This window comes from Channa argus, chromosome 8 (assembly GCF_033026475.1).
Source record: "Channa argus isolate prfri chromosome 8, Channa argus male v1.0, whole genome shotgun sequence".
Taxonomy (NCBI): domain Eukaryota; kingdom Metazoa; phylum Chordata; class Actinopteri; order Anabantiformes; family Channidae; genus Channa; species Channa argus.
The window spans coordinates 16,355,691-16,380,717 of record NC_090204.1 but is presented as its reverse complement, the minus strand read 5'-3'; the positions used below and the strand labels follow the sequence as shown (position 1 = coordinate 16,380,717).

The window sequence follows — 25,027 nt, the reverse complement described above, 5'->3', positions numbered from 1 at the left end:
AGCAGTGCTGGAGCAAATGTGGCACAGGAGGTAGAGCAGTGATACACCAATCCCAGGATTGCCGGCTCCTGTGGTCACATGTCGAAGTGTCCTTGAGCAAGACACTGAACCCCAAATTAGTTGCTTCCAGTGAGTGTTGGCCAGCTGCACAGCAGCTCCCCCATCGGTGGGTGAATGTGTGTGATTGTGAGTGTGAATATGTGAATGAGAAGCAGTGTAAAGCGCTCTGGTTACCAATAGGTAGAAAAGCGCTAAATAAGTGCAGACAATTTATAACAATTAACGACATCAAAAAACACACTCTCAAGGTATTTACACAACCATGTTCATTTTTAACTACTCTATACTTCTACTCCACTACCTCCACTTAAGTAGAACCGTTCTACTTACAAAAGCAGTACTTGTAGAATGCAATTTCTATAGTATTTCTTCGCTTTTACTGAGGCAGTCGCGCTCAGTAAATCTTCCACCATTGCTAGCAAGGATTCATAATGATTCACTGGACCATGGCTTGAGAAATAATGCTGTTGTAGACTTTGAAGAGGACAGAAATGAGGAACTGTGAGTAGTTTTACCTGTAGTGAATAATCTCTGATGACTTGATTTAAATGCTCTTGGATTCTGTACATGGTAGGTCACTGATATGTTAATTACATGAAGATAAGATTTAAAATTAGAGACAGCAACTCTGTTTTGTAGTTCCTAGAGATGGTTAATTCTACTAGGTTTAGTGGTACTGTTGGTGTGTGTTGTGATGAAGGTCCAGAAGTCAGAGCTCAAACAGATGGGTGCTTGTAGAATGTCTTACCTTATAAGCATGAGACATGAAACTTAATCCTCAGTGTGAACATTAATTACAAAAACTGTCATTTGTGGTGAATAAGACTAAACAGCACTGTACAAACCAAACTCAGTCCCCACACAAAACTGATTCATTCATGCTCGACAATGCAAAGAGGACCATGACTCTGCAAATTTCCGTTATACACATTTTCTATTAATTTTAATGATTTTTACAAATTTGGTAATTCTGAAAAAGTGTCTAAAATAATTGACATAAAATAAAATAAAATTGACATATAATAGATCCACTGCAGATTAATTTTATTCTAATTGCAGTATGTAAACTCTCCTCCTCTGTTAACATCCTAAGGAATTTACTCAATATTATTCAACATACACTGGCAACTTCATTAGGTACAGCTGTACAATGTAATACAATCCAATACAGCAGCTATGCCTTGAATTCTACTTATATTTCCTCAGTTTTTAAGTCAAAACTGGCAGAAAGCTATTAATTCTACTCTGTATACTATTGAGCTCATAGTGGGTGTTGGAGCTCCACTAGAGTCAATTATAAAGGGGGAAGAGGTGTTTCTAAAGTTTTGGCCACGCTATTTAAAATGAATGAGAGGGAGGCAAGACTTTAGAAGCCTGCTCACAGTGGCCATGTGGACCTTATTCCCCCTCCCCCCATTATTAGAACCACCAGTGCTGTCATTATTAGAGCTAAGTTGTGGCTAATCAATGTATACCTGTTATCCTGTTAAGGATAAAGTGTGTATAAAAAGCAGAAAACAATATGTTATATATTTTCTTCTATGGACTAATCCATTTTCTATCAATTCCACCAAAACAACAGGGCTCAATATTTCTACATATAAAAAGAAAGATGCACAACAAAAGCACTGTTTCATTAAAACATTTATTTTTGTAATAATTTGTCCTTTTTTTCTTTTTGCATAAGTGCAAAAAATGCACCCAAAACAGCCACCTGAGGGAAGTCTACATCTTTAAATAAAAAAACAAGCAGTGTACATTTATAGTACAAAATTCTTTTTAAAAAATTGCACAGTTTGTGTATAATATATATTCATAATCTCCTTTTTAAACGAACTTTAAAGGCTCAGAAAGTAAACAAAATTCACCAAATGAAAAATAAAAACATTTTCCCTAGAATTTAAAGCTGAGGAAACTTGAGACCCTGTTTTCAGTTGTGTCCACCATAAATATACATATTTATATGCAAGTCTCTTTACATATATTCTCTGTGCTAGTGTTTGACCAGACAATCAAAATTATTGCAAAGTAGTTTATTTCTACTATAAAACATGGGGTGAGGGGTGGGGGATAAAAGCTTCTTTCTGCTGAATATTCCTTAAGTTAAGCAAAAAAACCTGGGTTTCTTTATACCCCTTTTGAGTTTACTGGAATCCCTGCTTTCAAAAAAGGTTTCTGTTTTACAAACTGTGTGCATTTAACATTTTCATAGAACAATCCAAAATTCCAGTTTTGTTTTTTGCCAGAACACATTTCCCACACTCCTTTTTTTTCAGCTTTTTTTTTTTTTACTTTACACAGCGGCTCTGCCCAAAGGTGATGGTCAGCGTCGATACGGGTGGAAGCCCTGTACGTTATGGTTCTGCCCTCTACCGAACGCACTGGTGGCAGGCTGGGGGGCGGTAGCAGGCTGTGCTGTTGGGGCCCCATACGAAGCTGTCGGTTGACTAGGGTCTGCAAAACTGTGGCCAAAGGCTGTTAGGTCTTGACCGTACCCTGATGTGGACAACAGAGAGAAAGGAGGAGGGGAAGAGATGAAGGTTTTAATGTCAGGGGAACCAAATGGAGTTTAGGGAAAAGCTTTACTTCTTTATAAGTATTTATAAAGTAAAGTGGTTCGAGTACAATTTTGATATGGAGAAAAAAAAAATCCACCACTAACCCTCACACTTTCACATAGATTTCTGAGGCACACTGCATGTCAACTGTTGTGTTTAGGTAAAATGTTTTTATTTTTGATAAATTTGCTGTAGCTACTGGAAATACCAGGAAGTGACATAACATCATAAATCCAAGTTAGTATTATCATCAGTACTATATTATTACTATTTACCATTTGTTCCCAGCATCTACACATTAACTGGGCTGGATTGTTCGACTTAGAAAAATAAAAGCTATTTCGATAATCAATTAACCATTTAAAGGGCTAAATTAACTATAGGCTAAATTATTTTGTAATGTATGCTACATATAATTACAGTTTGTTACATGATATCTATAGAGGTAATTTTCATAAAGTTTGACATTTATGATGGGGGCAAAAAACAAACAAACAAAAAAAAACATGAAAATCCCCATGTGCATGGAGCAAGATGGTCTGGACCAGATATATTAGAAAACCAAAGTTAGAAACTTAAGAAAGCCCACCAGTATAATTTAATCAGGCATTGACATTGCAGATATCCGAAACTGATATACATAAATGACAAATGTAACCAAACTTGGCCCAGGAAGTATTATGTTGTAGATACCTGAAGTGACAATTGTGGTGTGACAATTTGTACAAAGTAATAAATAACTTATATCTGCAATAGATATCCAGCCTAGCTATTAGTGTTGTCAATTAAACTTTTTAAGGAGTTTAGGTATCTTGAGTTTAATTTTGACTAATGAAATCAAAGTTATCTTGAAATTCCATATCTACTAATAAGAATGTGATTGTGAATATCTCTATTTAGCATTCTGACTAGTCAGAATACAATTGGGACTAGGGGAAAGGCTAATATTGATATCTGAAACGTTAATTACAGATAGGAGTGTGGTTCCATTTAATGTTAAAACTTTTAGACATTATAGTTGGCCATGGCCACTAGTTACTAACTTCTCTAGATCACTGCATTAAATTAAAAGGAACCAACCACCAGTTTTATACAATTCCCTGACATCTAATTTCCTGTAGATGTGTCTGTGGACTTGCAGCCTGGATTCATGTTACTCTGAATTCAGAATCATTCCAAAGAAATCATCTTGTGCTCTGGTGAATTGTTATGGGCTACTTGATTTCTTTGGTATTTAATAAATAGCTAAACAAATCTATTTCCCAATTAAGGTCTTAAAGATGTGATTATGGACTAAAACGCTGTAATGTGCGCTGCTAGACGTGTTTTTTATGTATTGAAGGGTTTTGTGGTGGATTTTACCTCAAATATTGTATTTCATCAATGAGCCTTTAGACATTATGATGCAAAAGTGTTCAATAGTACAATGGCAAAAATGTCAATTTCATTTGAATTTAAAAAGTGTTTTAAGCAGGGTTCATTGACGAACAATCTCTAGATTGTCTTAAATGATCTGTACAACTGTGTTCTTCTGTTTTCACACTGGATGGCACCACCTCCTTACACACACACATACACATACAGGAGACACTGAGGGAAGGAAATGAATCCATCTGGAAATATGTCTGGTGTGTCCCAAAATTCAACAGCAAGTGTGCCGACCATAGGAAATTTTAGGATCTTTTTTTTTTTTTTAATTTACCAAATGACTGGTAGAATATGGAAACCAACTGCAGCAACTTGCTGGTTATTTTCCTTCCTTGGTAACATCCAGTTACGTAGATTTTGTTAGGTCGCCATTTAATACTGGAGTAGAGAAAGTTATAAGTGGAATATAAAGACAAGAGAGAGAAAATTCAATAGAAACAGGGAGAGTTTTTGAAAAGAAATCTTTTGGGTGCTTAAACTGATCCAAAAACAGAATAAAAATAAAAATAAGGAATCTGAAGGACATAGATTGGTCCAGACAGGACCATCAAGCAGAAGAATCTGAAAGAAACTGGAAATTCACTGGCATCGTGTCCCTCTTTACATCTTCTCACCCCTTTGGCTATAATGTGGATACAATACATGGGAGAAAAAAAAAACAACAACAGGTGAATGGACTGCTGATGCATAGAGACAACTGAACGATGAACAAATTTTCTGATAATTAGATCATCCTTTTATAATCAGCAAAGCAATGCATACAGAGAGTGGACAAAAAAGGAGGCTATGGTTAGTCTTGGTATTGTAAAGCTACAGCCACTGAGAGGGATGAGAGAGGGATGCTTTGACCTCTACTAAATTCTTTACATAAATTTCTTTCACATCCACTCAGTAAAGGCATAGTCAATGGCTGTGTTTTACTACACAAGAGTACACACAGTAATTTGTATGTACATGCAAAATGTACATGCAAAATACTAAACACAGGGCAAAAAAATGCAGAACCAGGTTGCAGCTCTATAAACACTACAGTACTGAACAAATGCTACTTTTGTGGTTGGAGAAGACGATGCTGGCACCTACCTGCACTATATCCTCCCTGCTCATCCTGACCATAACTGTGAGAAGGACGCGTTGGTCCGTAGGCAGAGGGGTCCTGAGGGTAGTTACCCAAGCCTATCAGGGAGATGAGGAGACCAGGTTGACTGAACCCAGATACTGCTGGCCGACTACTTTACATAGTCCCCCGCTTACTGAGCTAACACAGCGTAGCATTTATACTTATTTACTGTGTCTGCACTAAGCTTGGCGAAGCATCACTGCTCAGATTCATGTGGAAGTCAAAACAAAATGGAGGGTGAGTGTGTGAGTTATCTGCTAGCACGCCTGACTTTTTAATCATGCCAGCCTGGTCTCAGCTAATTTTGTGAAATGTGCATGTGATGCTAAGATGCAAGTCACTATCCTTGAAAAAAATAAATACAAAAAGCGAAAACTAAAAACAGGAACTAATGCAACCATACCAGCGGTTTTGCATGTTGTAGTCCATAAATGTGACCTGTAGCAGACATTTTCCAAAGAATACCAGTAGGTTTCTAGATTGACTTTCTATTCAGCTGGCTACATTGGTCTCCAATAATGCATGCTGTGAAAATGAACTTCAAATTAGATTTAAACTTTTGCGTTGTCATGTTGAAGGTTCTGGTTACATTCGAAACAGTTCTCTAAGTAGCATGACAACAAAATCAATGAATTCAAAGGCAATTCAACACCTGGTGAGCTATATGGCTAAAAACCTATCTCAAAAGTAGAATGTAGAGTTTAGTGCATTCAAAAAGCTGCTGCCTTGCAGTCAGTTCTCAAATTTCTGATGTTCTTGAATACACCAAGTTTTGTGACGAATGAATGAGATTTTCACAAGGTATCATAATAAAAGAACTAGTGTTTCACTGGAAAGTGGAAATACCTAAAACTCTATGGTATGCATTCGAAAATGACGCCATTAAATTAAACATTAATAAATTTACATTCAAAACCACTGGTTTGATCTTACTCTCTAACCATAATTTATTCTAACTCCCTAATTCCACATTCACCAATTTTAATAAGTGAAACCTAAGAGAAAAATAACGTCATATTCAGTGGCAGCTACTGTTGTAAATAGACATCTACAGTAGAGCTGCTATTATTATTGCTATACAAAAACAATGACACAAACCTGTGTCATTGTCACTGGTTGTGATTAGTAGCCTAAGTTACAGCCAGTGGACACTGAATGGAAAAGCTGGATGGAAGATAGGGACAGGCAGTAAACACTGAACAAGATGGGCACTTCTCATGATTGACAGCGATCACATGGCCGCTTTAAATGTAGATCCAGCAGTGTGAAGCAGCTGAAAGCAAAAGTAGAAAAATACCAGCCAGCAAAAAAATAAAAATAAAAATAAAATTAGCTTCAGAATGACTAGCTGACCCTTATCTGACTGTGTGCTTACATTTAATCAGATGTTTTTAATTGGTAAAGACAAAGACTGTTCCTTTTCCCTGGATGTTGAATTGTTTTTCAGAGTATTTTTTTATTTTTGGGTTAGAACTAAAACCTTTAAGCCTCCATTTGTGCGCTCAGCACAATGCAACATACAATCAATGCTAAAACTTTGCTCTAACTGTTTCAAATGACAGCAATTAATAAGGCACATCATTGAATACATTAACCCTGAAGTGACATAATAGAATGTCAATTTTTAAGTCACTATGTACTAAATGGCAAAGTCAAAAAGGTTCCCAGCTCAGCAAGAGCCAGCGCAATCCAAATCTAATGTTAGACTAGACTAACATTCCAGTTTACACAAAGTCACCTGACAAAGTAAAACCTAGTAATACGTAAGTAAATGAATTCCTTAGGAGTGTAATATTTGTAAGTATTTATAAGGCAGAGGGGCACATAGCATGCAAAGCTCCTGTGTGGTAAATTGATGGACATGTTGAAAAGTTTTGATAGGTATCTTGGCAGGTTGTTGTTTAATACCAGAACTAAGGTTTTATGTGCACAATCTGTCATGCTGGTGACCATGCCAAGACTAGGAAAAAAAGCCAGCAAAGTCATCCACGGGGAGAAAGAGGATGAGGAGGTGTAGGAAGGATGTAATTAAAAGGCAGTAGTAATTGAAACAAGTCTATTGTCTAGCACAGTCAAGAGAAGGAAAATGTTTCACTACTTTAAAATTCCAAGTAAAATAAAAATGGGGGGGAACATTGCAAGGCAGGATGATCTAATTCAACCCTACCAAGACCTACCAATCTTTTTGCCAATCCACAGCCCAACTGGAAAAACTTGACAAAAATGACCGCTGAAGACTCCTGGATATGGTGAAACTTCAGCAGCATCTTCACGGCACAACCAGGGGTTTTCATGTGTATGCAAAAAGCACGTATGCATATGTAGCTGTTCAAGCTAAATGAAACCAAGAGTAAGCTCCTGCTTGTTTAAGGGTTGTAGTAATGAACTCAAAATTAGCAGTAGTTGCACCCAATAAAATATCCAGGTAAATGGGTAGGGGCAAAGGGCTGATAAAATTAATTAGGAGAGAAAGGGCAGCAAACTGTTTTATGTACAAAGCTTTTCTTACCATACTGGCTATAAGGGAAGTCAGGCTGCCCAGTTGGAGCTTTGCTTAAGTCCTGAGTTGGTGTGGTGGCGGGGGCAAAGCCCAGAGGTGCAGTCCCTGGAGTGGTAGGTGGAGGAGGAACCTGTTGAGCATACTGGTCTGCATGGGGGGTTCCAAAACTGTAACCTGTTGGAGATTAAGATCATTTTTTATTTTCCTTATGATCATCCATTAACTCCCATGTCAATGTCATTTTAAGATTTAAGAACACAAACTGTGCAACCCACAACTGCACTAAATTTGGACTTTTTTTAACAATATAATGTTTAATACTTTGTCTATGATTTACAAAATGCTAGGACAATGCCTCTGCAAACATCCACTAACAACCTTTTAGCAACATTTAATGTAATTGTCGAGTATCTGCAAGTGCCACTGTCTATCTCTGATAAGGTGAAGGTTCCTCTCTGACCATAGCAACAGCAAAGCTGTCTGAAAAACTTGATACAGATTCAATTAATGCATTTTACATAAGACACCTGTAGAATAAAATACTGTCTTGAAGTGCAAGGAGCTATAAAACTTGTAACGCTGTTTTAAGAAGTTTTCAAAACCTTTTCTTAGGATTATGAAATCCCTAGTAAATTAGCTAACAATAATATACTTAATAATATAATACAATAATTCTGTTATGCTGTATTTACCCAAGTGTGATCAGTAAATGTATTAAAATTACTGACCAAACTGAGGTGCTGTGGTGTAACCCTGATGAGGATAGCCCTGAGGTGCAGCAAAACTGCCCGCCGGGGTCGTGACCAGGAATGCGTTGAAAGGGGATGGAGGCTGTGTTGGTGTTCCCCGGCCTGCTGACAAAGGAGGTCCATACCCACCTGCTCCAACAGATAGCAGAACTATTTTATATACATGTTTTTATATAAATATCTCTTTTATATAGGTAGTATATGAATTATATACACTGACGATAACGATAAAGACAAGATCTGAATTGCACCAGTTGGAAATTGTTATGGTTTTACTGGTGGTTTATGGTCTATGGTTTTAACAGACATACATGTAAAGGTCATATATAAACAGTTTTAAAAAATGGAAGCTAAATGAAACTGAAGTATTCTTTGAGCCAACACAGGACCAACAATACAAGCAGCATTGTAGGTTGACCTGGAGGGGGTGATATGAATCCAAGCCTGACCAATAGCAGAGGGAGGCCGGAATCCACTCAAGGCTGCCATCTGTCTTAAGCTGCAAATTATCAGCGGCCTCAGCCATTATAAATCAGTGATAACATGTGTTAACTCCCCTCAGCCTATTGCCTACACCAATGTAGGCCCATCTCTGTGACACAGGTATCCCAGAATAAGCACATGATGACAACGAAAACAAATATCTATCCGTAGTTTGATTAATTCACAGTTGTGCAACATTATTGAAAAAACAGAAGGTTTTCTATGTGCTGTAAAGTGGAAGTAAAACAGTTACCTATGGGTTGACCAGTAGTCGACACCCACACTCCTAAGAAGTGAAAAAAATACAGTGAGAATAATATTAATGCCTGAAATGTAAAAGATTCACATAATAATTTGAAACTGAAACTGAGAGTGCAATCAGTGACCTACATGTAAGGTTAATTTTACAGCAGTGGCTTTAAAACATTGAAATAGTTACTACCAGTCTTTCTTCTGAGCAGCAAGAATCACTTGCTCTGCTCTAGGACTTGTTCCCACTCACCTTGTGGCCCATAAGGCTGTTGCCAGCCCTGGGCAGGCTGTGCTGTCCAACCATTAGCTGCACTCAAGATGCCCCTGGGTGCCCACTGGCCAGGACCAAGCTGGCCAGGAGCTTTGCTGTCACGAGGTTCAGCCTTCTTTACTTCCACCTGGACAAAGGACAAGGAGGGCACATTTAGCAACACCAGTATAAGGTCTATGAAGTCCCTCACCTAGACAGGCCAATCCTACCACTGATATTTATTCTTAGAATTTTTGGCAACTTTGAAATATTTCACTTTATTAGAATATTGTGGGCAATTATACTATATAATATTATATTAATATTACTGTCTAGTCAGGAGAACTGTACAACTATGTGTCTCAGGTACATAATTTTCATATTGCCCAAAATTACAGCATTACTTTAATGATTCCATTTTTGAGTCCAGATCACAGGCTCTTACGGTACCTGAGAAACATAATTTATTTTATAGTTAAATGAATTGGCCTATTTATTATAAAGACATCTTATGGAAGTTTAAGACTTACCTTTTTCCAGATAACGCTTACAAAAATCTCATTTTTATTTTATTTGGAATAAGTTTTGGGGGGATGGATGTAGAGAAAATTTTTATCTCAGTTCTAATAGAATATAAAGTAAACATGCAGATACAAATGATAGTACAAAGAATCTTTTCAGTCAATCTAAAAGTGAATCTTCATACTGTGTCAAAAATGATAAAATATTTTTCGAATGAGCACATTGACCGATACACTTTGAACCCAATAAAATGTCGAATTGTACTGGAGGACACAGTCAAATGTTAGAATGCAACCTGAAGTTTCCTTTTCGAGACTTATATAAATATATAAGAAAATACACAAATTGTACTTTTAATTTTACTTTGACACTCTTTTTTTAATAGAGACTTTATATCAAGGGTACCACTGTAATAATTATGTTCTGGAGTCAAATATAAACTTATTGCCCTAATAACAAAAATGTTCTTGTATAACTAGGCAAACATACCAGCAGTTAACCAGAGCAAAGAAACCGGCTGAGACTAAGTGGAGAGTCGACCAGAAATAGACTGAGGGGTTGAGTTATTGGGGTCACCTTGCAGGAGAAAAACGGATCGCAAATTCCTTGCCGCTTTAAGGTGTTGCCACCTACCCCAGCCTTCTCTCTTTCTTCTCTGTCGACCTAATTACACGCACATGTTTCCGGCAGTGGTCTCGCCGCCACCGGCAGCTACCTGCGCACTTTTTCCCGTGGGCACCACAGCTACAAGTGATGGATACCATGACTTTCGTACAGTCCCCAACAGCAGAACTGGGATTTGTTCCACAGTTTGATGTGCTCTAGTTTCTAATTTTGTAACTCATATCTCCCAGCCTCCCTTAAGTCCCAGCATAAGGTAATGTCAAGTCAAGAACAATAGATTAAGTTGAGCCTTGATTTCTGCTGGAAACCAGGGCAAAGTCAAGGGGGGTGGCTACCACTGGAGACTCCACAGATTGGGCTGACTCATTTTCCAAGGATTATCTTTTAAATGTAGATTATCTTTTGTAATATGATAAGCTGAAAGGACAAAAAAAAAAAAAAAAGATATTGTAATAATCAGTAACATCTCAATAAAAATAACCTATGATTTTTATTGCAAAGCTTCATCTTAAATACATTTAACAAATGCTTCTACATTTCCTGCTCTAATCAGAAGCGTTTGAAAAACTTAAGATGGTGGTGCACGGTGGTGTGGTGATTAGCTCTGCCTCCTAACAACTAGAAGGTCCCCTTCCAAATCTTGGCTTTCCATAAGTGTGAATTAGAGTGTTTGCATATCTTTTAATTGTTCATATCTGATTCAAATGAGATGTTGAAGCAGCACAGTGGTAGAGATGGTTTATCACAGCTAGAAGGCCCTGGGTTCAAACCCACCAGCTGGCTGTTGCCTTTCTTTCATGTTCTCCCCCGTGCTTTCATGGGTTTTCATGGCCACAGCCCAAAGACATTCGCACGTTAGGTTAATTGGTGACTTTAGATTGCCCGTAGGTGTGAATGTTAGTGTGAATGGTTTTCTGTCTGTTTGTCTGCCGACCTGCCCTGGGTGTACCCTGCCCAGCTGGAATATGCTCCAGGCCCCCGCAATCCTGAACAAGTAAAGTTGTCAAAGATAATATATGAATGGATGGACAAACAGAAGAGAAGCAACCCAGAAGTCAAGTAAATAAAGATGTGACAACTATCTTGCTAAGAACTAGTTAGTTCATCTAAGCAGCAATATGTAAATAAGACACATTTCATGTCATCTACAGTAACACAACCGGAATCAAGGTAAGTTCCAAACAGGTCATGCTTGAAATATCTTTTAGCTGCAGAAATATAATTCTGTAGCAATTCACAAATACAGCAAAAATGGACTCTCATTTAACTTTCTAATTTAACTAAATTTAAATCTCAAATAAGGTCTTCTGAGTGTATAAATGCCATAGACTGACCTTCAAACCTTTAAAAAAAAACTTATGTAGCCATGTGAACATCACGGATAGTAAAAGAATGCAATGACATGATATGACTCAGTGGCTATAACTACACTGTGATTGACTTTGATGATTTTCCTATGCCTACAAATCATTACTAGGAGGGCACAAAGGAGACTTGTCTCTCTTCTGGTATCTCTGTACAGTGGTTTTAGAGCTGCTAATTACAAAATGTCTCTATTGGGGAAAGAGGGGGTGTTAATGAATGAGAGCATTTAAAGTGCCTTTAAAACCAAAGTGCTAAGACCAATCCCTGACAGAAATTCTGACACTTCACTTTTTGCACAGTTTGTGTTATATGTTTAATTTTAAATAAAGAAACACATCTTTGCCCATCAGTCTACACTCAATTCCCACATAAACAATGAAATATCGTTAAAAATATTGTTAAATAAGTACGAGCAACCTTTATTGCGTAGTGCGTGAAAGGCACTTGGGCGACAAATACATCTTAGATTACACCATAGATTACACCAAGTTCTTGGTTACGTTGCTACAAGCTTAGTGCAGCTGGATTTGAGCAGTTTCTCTCATTTTCCTGGCAGATGCTTTCAAGCTTCATCAGACTGGATAGAAGACATCTGTAAACCACCATTTTAAGGTCACCTCACAGGTGTTCTGTGGAGTTCAAGTCTTTGCTTTGGTTGGGCCGCTTAAGGACAGTCAGACTTGTCACATAGCCACAGCAGTCTTGACTGTATGCTCCTTTGTACTCAGAGGTAAAACATCAACATTTAGATAATTTCTGAAATACTATCAGTGTGACTGTTGGGTTCTTCTCTAACCAAGACCCTTTTGTCTGGTTTGTTAAATTTCACATATACTGAGACTGATTTGCTCTTTGGAAAACACCATTGCGGTGGTCTAAGCCTCCCCACAAAACTATTGTTGTGTTTTAGAAACATTTAAGTAAAAATCTAAGCAAATGGGATGCACGTAATCACAATTACGCGATAAAAAGCGTTGGAATACTTTTGTAAAGAAGAGGTTTAAAATTTTAATAAAAAACTAAAAAATGATTGTGATGAGTTATTGAGTGTAGACTGATGGGCCAAACTTGCAAATGTATACATTTAAATTAAGTTAAATCTACAACACAATTAAATGTGAAAAAAGTGAAGGGTTCTGAATGCAAGTGACTCGTGATGTTTCTGTTTTACTCAGCTGAGGTGCCAGGTGGGTGGTGTTTGCCATTGACAGTAAAACAATAGCAGGAACGGCAGAAGGTTAGGAGGTCTGCTTAAATACTACACCATTGTGAAACTTTTCCCAGATGGACAGCTTACCTGAAACTATCTGAATTGTCTTTGTGCAGTAAATCTCATCCAGCTGGTTAACTCACTGAGTTAAAGCAAACAATAACAAGGGACTCGTGTCTCATCCTTAACAGAATTTTAGAGACTAGTTTTCATTTAGAGAACTAATAGACACAGTATGGAGATTCTTCAACTTAGGTCACTGAGTTGAGCTTTTGCTTTCACTTTTCAAAAAGAAGAAACAAAAACATGTTGACGTGTAAGTGACCTGCCAACAGAATATCAGAAAACAAACAAACAAATAACAAAACAAAAAAAACAGAACTGATAGGACCAATCCTTTAGGTGATTTATATTCAGCAGAATTATGTGGGTGCCTTAACTTCATCCATTTATACTGTGGTCATTTTACTGATGCATCAAAAGCCAGAAAACAGCATGTCTCGAGTACAACATACTGAAATTAGAACAACCTAAAGGAGTGGTCAATTTAAACAAAGCCTTGGGTGACATTTAAAGTGTAATAAAACTGCCTTTGTGAAGAATTGGTGTACCTACAGAAACTTTAAAGGACAAAATAGTAGGTGTACTGGTAGTAGATATTGAGGAGAAAAGTAAGTTGACAGTTTGATTATTTTCAAACTGTAACGATTAAATATGTGCTGTATGATGCTGCTCTAATAAAACAGCATCATAGTACACTCATCACTTTGTCACCCAAGCCTCTGTTTCATCTTAAGGGTAAAATAAAACTACAACTACACACTTTTTTGCCCATGATGTCGTGAAAATGCATGTTGACAGCCTGGTCCACTGATTGTTCGGCCTCGAAAGTAATAAATCCAAAACCTAGCCAACGACCAAGAGTGAATCAAGGTAGCAGGGGGTTGTGACAACACAAGATGAAGAACAGTATTGGGCTTCAGCAGAGTGAGGATCCGTCAAGACTGAGCAAGAGGCTCCTGGGGTTCGGATGATGTTGCAGACTTGCAGAACAACACAAATCCAAGACTAAAGCCTGGGGGATTCTTGGAAACTTCTCTCTTTACTGTGCAGAGAAATATTTTGTGAAGATAACAAACAGGACTGCTTATCATGAAGAATGACAGGTGTAGCATTTGATTTAATGTGAAATGTCACATAAAAATGTCAATTCAGTCACTCTTACACCCTCTAACACTGATAAATGCCAATTGATCTAATACTAAATTACAGCTCGTTGCCATTTCATCCAAACCCCACCTTGATCTGTCCCTCGGTATAAATGCTGTGGAGCACACACTCGCAGCAGCCATTGTTAATGCATCACAAAAACATGGAGAAACAAACTGTCGAATGACTAACGCTTTCTCCAAGCTTTCCCAATTTCAGAATTTTACATTTGAGTCAGCCAGGATAAGCCTAAAATGGACAATTAAATATTGCTCACAATGGTAACACAAAGATATAGGCCACAACTGCTTTCCCCAAAATGAAGACTTGGTTTGGATAAAGGAGCTCTCATGGTGGATACACAACGTTCATCAACACAAATCCAAACTTTAAAAGGAGGTTTTGGTCCAACTTTTCAGTCGCGCCAACTGCTGACTGATCTACTTCATCTGACTGACTATCTATTAAAAAACTTTTCAGGCCACTGTGCACTGCAGTGATCTATTTTCAATTCGATTAACTTTCAAAAGTGGCAGAATTGGGTTGTGTCATCTCTACTTGGGGACTTAACCTGAATCCAATTAAACATCCTAGGAGTACTGAGATTTAAGAGACCTCTAGTAACATGCCAAGCATTCCCAAACCTCATGATCTATTGCTATTAATAACATCTGTCAATGACCCGTCCTTGATCTAAATCTGAGTTGGCACATAAAGGATTTTGACATATCTCGGTTACCAACATATTTTAATTTCACTGGTTACTTAAATTAGGTATCGGTTATTGATAAAACTGATGTGTTCTAAGTAAGATTACATGCTTTTAAAATTAAAATAACTGTGACCTTTACCAGTAATGTAAGTTTAGTGTTATGTCTTTAGTTTTTGAGAACGGAGATACACACAGTTGAATAAGGGATTTTAGCTGTATATATTTTTAAAATTATTTGATAGTAAAAAATAGATTTTAACTTTTTAAAAAAAAAAAAATAATAATTTTAGTTTTTAATACTATATTCCTTATACAATCTGTGAAAGTGTCTTTTCGCTGAACCCCAAAATGCTTCCGATGGGTATTGCAGCCACCGCCATTGGTGTGTGTGTGTGAATGAGAAGCAAGATTGTAAAGCACTTTGGATAAAAGTGGTATATAATATTACCTTACCAAAAACTTACTATAAATCCGCACTCACTCAGTTTATCAGCAGACATTTGATGAATGGAAAACAACAGCAAACTGGATGCTGGATTTCGCTTGTCAAATGTGGTTTTTGTTCTGTTTCATTTTATCTGGGCTTTGGAAAATTAAAATGCATTTTTTACAACTGGTATTTTATAAACCAAACAATCTACTTAAAACAATCTAATATATAATTGCTAATGAAAATGGTGGTAAATTGCAGCCCTAATCAAAATTAGATTACATAATATTTTTTATTAATTTAAAGGGATCAGATTTTTATCTTGTGATTTTTTTTAGAAAGCCTGATATTCACCAATATATTGTTAGAATATATACTAACTAAATCAAGAGAATGTCAGAGAATCTACATTCAGTGGATGGGGTCCAGTGTCTCTTCCACCAGAAATGGAAACAGTCACTATAATCACTATAATACAAAACTATAATATATAAAAATAACCTAAAATACCTTTATACTCTCTATATATACAATTAATGAGTTTAGGTAAATCTTTAACCCAGTTAACAATTTGATGAAACTTTGTGCATGCACCATTTTGACAAAGTAAAAAATGAGGATGCATTTACAGTTGGCCTGTACCTCTGTGCTACCAGTCAATGCACAGTAACCTAAAGGAGAAAAGACAAATCTTAAGAGACACCGTTAATCACATTCAAACCATTCACATAGAGAGGGGGGGATAGAAGAAAGAAAAATAGAAAGGGCTTACTTACAAAAATACTTAACTCTCTACATATGGGAAAACACATACTATGCCATTTAAGATACAAGTATCAGTTACATCTAAATCAAGGTAAAGAAAACTTATTCCAGTGTTCAAAGTCTAATGATTTTGGTAAAACAAAATGTCTCTACTATTAAAATTATGTAATGGTTGTTACTGGTGCAATACATCATGTTAAATTCCAATGACAAACTATTCTGGGTTTTTCCCAAAAGAAAATGAATAGGGTTTTGGAGAAAGAATAGTAATACATGTTGTGGATCAGTGGCAGTGGCATTGCTATGTAGGACAAATGAAGATGAAATAGATGTGACTGCTACTCGGTGGGCAGAGTCAGACGCAGACACTGCCAGTGGCACAGGTCTGATTCCCAGAGAGGCCATCCATGCTAAAAGTATTGCCACATGCCAAACAATTATAGTATATTTTCTGACTTAACTGGACAAACTCTCTTAAACTCGAGACATTTCTGCTTATATTAAAAACTGCAATATAAGTTCTGAAGTATCAAAAGGCACATAAAACTTAGTTTCTAAAAGAATTAAAATTATTCCATTGCTCTCGTAATGTTTTCTTTTTTCACCTTCAGCATTTGAACTGAAAACAGCCTCTCTGAAGGGCAAATCTCTCCTTGCACTCTCAAACTGTTCTCAATATGCCAGTTCCATGTTGTGATAAAGTGTTGTAATTTTGGAGCACCTACTTTCCCGCAACCTGCCTCCTCTCCTCCTGTCAGTGATTCCCTTTGTGCTGCAGAACACCCTTTCACAATCTCCCAATAAATGGCATGAACTTCAGTAACAAAATGTTATAGTGTAAACCACAGTTTAAATCATTAAAATATAAAATGCCTTACATAAATATGTAGGGGTAGCTTAAAGCTTCCATTAGGAGCTAAAACCGTTTCTTAATCAATTCAAATTCATTATGTACAAACTTTGATAAATGTGTAAAAATGGGGGAAAATTGTGAATTACATTTTTCACAGTTTTGTAACACTTCATACTTGAAACTGCCTTTTGTAATGTTACCTGCATCACTTCACTGCCTGGTCAAAAAGGCAAAACAATAATAAATAAATAAGCACATAGGCAAGAGCCTTCCATTGGATAATTACTGCAGTGATTAATATGTCTCAGCTAGTAACAAGTCATTCAATCCTAACTGATGATACAAGGAGTAACTGACTAACTGAATGTACTGAGATAATTTTATGAGGGAAATGCCATTGAGCTAAAAATGCAAAAGAGGGGTTCACGGAGCATAGAATATCATTTTCACACATAGATCGGTAAGCTTAGCCCCATTGAGAATCTTTGGGATGTGCCGGAGAAGACTTTACGCAACCAATGCAACTCTGGATGGAACTAAATGTTGTGGCATTGCATAAGCCCACTGAAACAAGCCCGCAGCAAATGCATCTTGTAATCCAAGCTAAAAGCAGTCCAACAACATCTCAGTGTGTGATCTTTTTTTTTGCCAAGCAGTGTACTTTGAGTGATATTATACTACATTTGGCCAGTTACTTAAAACTGTAGGGGAAAAATAACAAATTAATACCAAAAAAGGCAAGTACATCATCATCAAAGCCACTACTTACTATAGGGTCAATTGTTCCTTTTAACATAAAAAAGGCAAATCTGAATGTATTCGTGCAGTTTCAGTGAATCAAATGCTCCTTAGAGGTTTCATTTTAATGTTTATAATGACCCCCTGTGTGTACCACTAGCTGATATAATAAATTACAAATACCCAAACAAAAATACTCATCAAAACAAATGAGAAGAGAAGCACTTCACTGTTTTCACCATTTCCACCCTAAATATGATCATGTGTGGTAAACTAAGGCGCCTGAATAATTCTTTATGTTTAGGAAAACATTTTTAGTTAACTGAGTAGTAATGGGTTCATGGAACAGCTTGGCTTTAGCCCACCATCTTGAAGGATACAGCAAATCAAAGCCTACAACTTCTTAAAAGGAGACGATTTTTAGACATGTGAAGGTAACAAGAGGCTGAGATTTGTTTTAAGCTATCTACTGTTGTTTTATGTGTTACAGTGCACAACTTCACAACCTTCACATAAAGTGAAGCTCCTAGAATTTAATGGACTTCACCAGTCAGTGACATACAGTATTTTGCATTGCAGTACATATTTCATCCAATTTCTGGAAATTATATTTACTTTTATAATTACACTGTCAATTTAATGTGCATTGTTTGGGTTGGTATGGATTTCATTTAAGATGCTTTTATCTTTTGTTGCAATGGTTTCCATATACAAAATTAATTTAATAGAAAATCTGAGGCTGAAAGGGATTTGTCTCTTTGGGCCAGAATAGTTTGTCATAAGATTTAAGATGGTAAGGTAAAGAAAGAGGAGGAAAAAAAAAAAAGGGATCAGCTTTTACCTCGGGGCCTCTGCTTCTCCGCATCATAGATCATTACCACCTCTGTGACCTTGAATGGGACAAAGGGAAACAGTGGCTCCATTAGAAAAACAGACAAGGTCCCTTCCTATTCCAGTTAATTATTCTGCCTCAAAATAATTAACTGTCCCATCAAATCCTATTTAATTTTACATTTTTATACTGTAGTATTGACCCTACTAGATGTCACATCAATTCAAGCAGTGTTAATGATGATATGAACTGACTTTATTATGCACTTGGCAATACTCACCACTCCGAATCTATTGAAATAGTCCCTGAGTTCAGGCTCGCCGCAGTTATGGGGGATTCCACCTACAAATATCTTCTTTGATTTATTGCTATCGCCTTTGCTGCCCTTCTGAAAGAAAACATGGAGTGTATGGATTTTAATGTCTGTTAAAGGATCACTGTGGGAAGAGGCTAGTAAGCCATCATCTATTCAGACAGTGCAGAAGAAATTAGGCTCTCCTCTTGCCCTGGGGTATAAATGTTAACATGTCATGTCAATGCAAACACTTTTCTCCACACATCAAAGAACACTGCTTCCACCACTTACCCTCAAATACTAAGCATTTCACCATTGCTGAGCACAGCACTCATTCTGTATAGGCACGAGGCCGCTTACAGCAACAATGATTTTCAACAATTACATCTTCTGCTTTAACAGTAAAACATTCAGTCTCAGCTACATGATTGAAATTAATTGAAAGCAATTCCAGTAGCAGGAAGACAGTCACATTTACATAAGTCTGACAAACAGAGTCTGTGCTTAAAGCCAAATATGTGACAAAGCTGCAATAACTTAAACTTTTGCTGGCTAAAAGGGGATAAATTATTTTAATAGATCTGCAGGGTACTGATACCATTGTTGATTACCCCCCCTAATTACCCATGTTAATGCAGAGATTGCTGACTTTTCAAGAACCCACAGCTAGGAATAGCATTCATACTTAACAGCTTACTTGTAACAACAGTACTTAACAGCATGCTCGTCCTTGATTCTTCTTGTGTATTCAGTTTTAATAGGGGAACTTTTAAGAACAACATAGTTTTGTCAGAGAGGATAGAATTTGTTTCTTATTATTCAAAAATAGTGTGCTAAATTCAAGAAGATAATACAAAGGTGTACATCTAACATTTACCACAGTTATAAAGGTCTATGAGAGCTTAATGATTCCTTCCACTAAGTCTGTCCAGAAGATGGACAACCTGAATCTTATTCCAGCAGAAATACCTAAACTAGTATGCCCAATAAAAAACTGATTCCTCTTACCCAGCCCTCCTTGGTTCGAGACTTTTCAGGTTGCATTCCTCTGGGAGTACATGGCTTTGGGTCAATCTGAGCAGCAAGGAAGAAGAAGAAAAAACGTTTTGCATTTGCCCAGAGTAAAGGCACCTTCAAATGTTCTTTAGGTAATCCATTATAGCAGATTGGCTGGCTTACCTCACACAAAAGAGCAACATATATACTGACATACATTCAACTGAATATCTGGCTTTTTGCCCACAAATAATGACTGTAAGCCAAAATCCATGCACTGGGGAACACTAGATTAAGAACATCTTGGTTCATTTCAGCCATCTCAGTGAAATCCCACTTTAACAGCCAGTTTTGCTAACTTGAAGAGCTAAGGTCTGTCGGACAAACACGTCAGCTTTTGCAAAATATACAATACAGCAGGTACAGCCCAAAGCAAAACTGTACTTTTTTTTTAATACTGTGGATGATGAAAACTGTTTAAGTTTTTCACATTGCTCATATCTCACACAGCCAGATTACTCTAGTTGATTTGACCATCTGTTCTCTTGATTTAAAATACTCACATTTCTTCCATCAAGATTATGCGGCTTTGTCTCCAGCACTGTCCGTACACAATTGGGGTCTTTGAATTTGACAAAGCCGAAGCCTCGCGACTGATTCGTAGTTTTGTCTTTCATGATGACACAATCTACTACTTCCCCATATTGTGAGAAGTAGCTTCTAAGTGTCTCTGAGAAGAGAAAGAAATGACACAACAGCAGAGCTTCACAGTGAATAAGCACCAAATAATACGCATTACTACAAATATAAAATTGTATCTAAGATTTAACTCAGCCTAGTTTTCTATTTTAACAGAAGAAAGCGTATTCATAATTTATAAAAGTCAAGGCTTACTGTGATTGGCATTAGGAAATTGTGATCAACACTTGAGCATAAACTGTGACTGGGGCCAAAACAGGTTTGGAAAGGTGTGGAGACAAAAAAAACAAACACCAGCACTACTCCATAAAATTGCACACAGAACAATAAAAGTCATTCAGTGACCTATGTTTTCTCTCATGGCAAGACAGTGGGAATTGTTCTTATTTAAAGAGGTAAAAACACATTCACATAACATATTGACACTCCTAAAAAGCAAACAATGCACTGACCCAGTGTCATCTTGCATAGCACCAAATATACAACCAACTGTAACACCTGCACACGCCCACAGAGGCAAGGCGTGCAAGTTTGAACAAATGAGGAGTCACTTTGGAGAGTAATCGTAATTGCCTCTCTCTTTGCTGGGAAGCCCTGGGGCATTGCCAGGTAAACGGGCTTAGAGTAACACAGCTCTGTGGTTCAGATCTTAATGTTAACAGTTCTTGTTAACAGAGACGCTGCTGCAAATTCACACAATGGTCAACCAAGCATGGGACAGTTAAGGGCGTTAAACAAACTTGACCAAATAAATGAAGAATGTTTACACAGACTAGATGTATGCCATGTAATTTACACTGTAGCACATCAGTGATTACATATTGTGAACAAAAGAAAGACGTTCTTAAAGAAAAAAAACACAAAATTAAATAATCTGAACCCAGGAAAACTGCAACATATGGATGGACATTGCCCTCAAGTGGTTCCTAAAGAGATTAACTTCATTTACTTTTAAACAAACTATTCATGAGTTGTGCCGCATTCAGCGCCACAGTCAGTGCTGATTTCTTAACTGTCATGTAAACTGGAAGGCTTGTTCATGAAACCAGGGTATGGAGGTAATTCTCAACAGTAGTCCTCAAGTACCCTAGTTTTTAGTCAGCGTACCCACTGCTAATTACCTGGATCAGGTGTGTTCAGTCAATCGGCAACTGGAAGATAACATCTTAGATGAGGATGGAGTGAAGAAGACAAAGTAAATTGGTAACTTCCAGCTTTTAATTGACTGAACACAGCTGATCCAGGAATTCAGCAGAGGGAATAGCATGGAAAGTTGGAAAATAGGCAGGGTAGGGGTACTTGAGGACCAGGATTAGAAACCCCTTTGGTAGGGGATTAGGGAAACCTGATTTCCCCAGATAGATTTCTCCCAGAAAATGCCAATTTGTCTGCGATGTAAACACATAACCAGGTTTCTAATCAGTTTTCTCCAGTGCATGTGCATAACAAAAGCAATAGATCATTAACAGAGCAATGCCACCTCATTTTTAAAATCAAAGTCTGCCCAAAGTTTAACTGAAGAACACAAAGTTCCTTATAGAAGTCTACGCTGATTATCTCTCTCTACACTGTGCTGTTACTCTGACTCTCCATTCTGCAGAGATATGATCACAGCAAAAAAAAAAAAAAAAAAAAAAAAAAGGGGAAGAAAGTCAAAAAGCAGCATTTACTGTCACTATACAGTAAAAACCTGTGAGCCATGCTCCTAAAAGAAGTCTTGGGTAATGGAGAAGTCAGATTGGTCATCTGCTGCCTGTATACGCAAATGTACAGAAACCAGGTTACGTACGTAATCTAGACTCCATTCCCCCGATTACCCGGGAAAATGTGCATGTAAACGCAGTCAGTGATATTTCTGCAGGCATTACATTGTTTGTGTGATAAAGATAAAAATCATCTTTTACCCTCTAGTACAGTATGAGCTACAAAGTCCCCCCTATAGCTTTACCATTACAAACACAAATTTAGTCTAGTCTATAACTAGTAACATAATTTAATTTCAGACGTCTCAAAGTTGAACTGGTGTCAATGCAGTATTAAACACCTTAATTTTGTAAATTTAACAATGTCGTACCACAAATCAACCAACATTCTCAAATACATTTGTTTGTGCGTCATATTAGCATTTTGCAGACTAAAACAAAGCAGCGCAGTTTCAGCCATTATCTTAACCGCTTATCCTGTTCAGGGTCCTGGTCCATTCCAGCTGTAATTGTGCGAGAGGTGGGGTACACCATGGACAGGTCACCCATCTATCTCATGGACAAAACAGTGAAACTTTCACAGACAGACAACCATTCTCACTATCGTTCAACCCTACGGGGAATTTAGAGTCACCAATTAACCTAACATGCATGTCTCTGGACTGTGGGAGGAAACTCACGCAAGCACGGGGAGAACATGCAGTATCCGCATAGAAAGGCCACAGCCCACAGCCTTTACTGGATTTCAACCCAGGACCCAATAGCCGTGAGGCAGTAGTGCTAACCATGTCCACCACCATGCTTCTGACAACATCTGATTTGAATCGGATATAAACAATCAAAAAAATTACAAATAATACAATTTTCATGTATTTGGTCACCATGGTCACATTAATGACTATTCTTAACAGAGCCCAAGCAGAAACATGCTTATTTTTGCATTCACAAAAAAACAACAACAATATTACTATTGTAGAGGCAAAAAGACCAAGATTTAATTATTGTTTCATCTAGATTTATGCTGTGTCTCACAGCAAAGTGCTACCCACTCATGACCTGACAATCTGTAGTTTATTCAAATTCATTTCCAAAACAAGACATCTAACAAGCTAACAGCCTCAGCCTTCAGTCTGGCAACGAATCAATGAAGTTACAACGGTGTTATGCAGACAAAACCTAATCATTAAAAACACTTTATGCATGAAATAGTCTTGACAAAAATTTGCAGCCGCTTACCTTGTGTGGTACTCCAGTCCAATCCACCCACAAAAAGTTTCCTGTAAAGAGCAGATAAATTACGAATAAGTCATTGATAATCACATTGAATTACAGTAAATTACAGTTATACAAACATCACAGCTAAGTCACATAGAATACAAATGAGACAAACCAGGGGTAGTGTTACCTGTTCAGGTTTTACAGAATAGCAATTACACAAGTTTTAGTAAAGAAGGCTTGAGAGCCATGGCAATGCTTAAGTAGACTAAACAGCAACGTAAACAGATATTACAAAACTGGTGCAGCATGGAGAGATATACACATATGTCCAATTATATTAAACTTTTTATATGTAATTCATAGGAAGGTCCCTCCTGACAGTGAATGCCCCTTTGGTCTCCTCAAACTGAATGAAATGGCCTCTATAATGAAGGTCTTTTATGAACCTCCTGCCACGTAAGGTATCCCGGGAAAGAGCCATGCTGTTCAGCAAGCTAACACAAGCCTGATCTAACAAACTGACTCCGAGAGCCCCACGGGTCACCGTCTACCGCCCGCTCCTGCCTTCCCCGCTAAAGCCTCGAGTATTTCCCCGTCAGAGCGGAGGGGGGAGAGTGGCTGCTCGGCTGCCGGCATGCGGACGGTTGAACTCGGATGCTCGTTACAGCCCTGGACGCTCAACCGCAGTTTCCACTGTACTACTGTCCAACCAGCTAAAAAGTTTATTAATATCTGATTAATGTAACTGTTGAAACATATGAGGTCAGTGTAGCCGCTGTGACACAAGTGGAGGGTTGGTGCAGACGACGATGATCCATCCTCCGGCAGTGCCCGCTAAATGTCCTCACATCGGCGAAGTCGAGACGAGACTTTCGCTTCGCTGGCAAGCGTTAGCTAAGCTAGCTCAGTTGCTTCGAGCTAACTGAAAACAACACTGTAGTAAGTTACTACATTTTCATATATTTCCATGACAAGCTAAGTGGCAGCACTCTGGAGAAACATTGTCTGTTTCATTGTAAGTAATTACACGATCAATTTAGCTACTTTGGTGAATATTTTTACTTTTTGACCGCCTTTTCTCCAGCTAGCGATCTTACTTACTACAGCTAGCTTAGCCTAGTAGCTAACATTAGCTGTCAACTGACAGCTTGACTAGAGAGCTCGGTAACTATAAGTTACGACGCAGCAACACAGTTTGATAAGTCCGGAAAGGACGGTTTAGTAAAAGGACCTTACCCGATTTCATCTCCGACTAAGTTGTTGTTCATTGCTGATGCTAAAAGCTGGGGACTGCAGGAGCTGTAACCGGCTTATTACTTTAGTGCTGCCCCTCTCAGACTGAGAGCGGAGGAAGGTCACTCCGCTTTTTGGTTCAAACTGTTCTGCGCAATGACGGCGCTGCAGGGGGCAGCGGCGTTAAAGGGACATTACACCAAACTAGTCTGCAACCATCGCA

The 25,027-nt window shown here is 37.7% G+C and overlaps 1 protein-coding gene across 5 annotated transcripts; it reads right to left on the bottom strand.

The window, feature by feature from the left end:
* Positions 1 to 1,686: 1,686 nt before the first annotated feature.
* On the bottom strand, positions 1,687 to 24,953 carry dazap1 (DAZ associated protein 1). Of its 5 annotated transcripts, none has more exons than XM_067513061.1 (13): positions 24,808 to 24,953; positions 23,590 to 23,630; positions 20,515 to 20,714; positions 19,964 to 20,029; positions 18,941 to 19,048; positions 18,670 to 18,718; positions 13,945 to 14,027; positions 9,401 to 9,548; positions 9,152 to 9,184; positions 8,395 to 8,544; positions 7,676 to 7,840; positions 5,130 to 5,222; positions 1,687 to 2,556 (listed from the first exon to the last, which is right to left on the bottom strand). In XM_067513061.1, exons 1-13 carry the CDS (start codon positions 24,837 to 24,839, stop codon positions 2,384 to 2,386), a joined length of 1,341 nt encoding a protein of 446 aa, XP_067369162.1. In that variant the 5' UTR covers positions 24,840 to 24,953; the 3' UTR covers positions 1,687 to 2,383. The 5 variants fall into 5 exon arrangements, with proteins under 5 accessions (XP_067369162.1, XP_067369163.1, XP_067369165.1 ...); XM_067513062.1 differs by having other exon boundaries at positions 18,941 to 19,045; XM_067513064.1 differs by having other exon boundaries at positions 20,515 to 20,681.
* Positions 24,954 to 25,027: the final 74 nt, after the last annotated feature.

Excerpts from the sequence above, each read along its gene's own strand:
- dazap1 (XM_067513061.1), bottom strand. The coding sequence starts at position 24,839 with ATGAACAACAACTTAGTCGGAGATGAAATCGG. Across the intron at positions 20,715-23,589 it reads GGACTGGAGTACCACACAAG|CTCTGCTGTTGTGTCATTTC; the intron begins GTAAGCGGCTGC and ends TTCACTGTGAAG. Across the intron at positions 20,030-20,514 it reads ATAATCTTGATGGAAGAAAT|ATTGACCCAAAGCCATGTAC; the intron begins GTGAGTATTTTA and ends CTTGCTGCTCAG.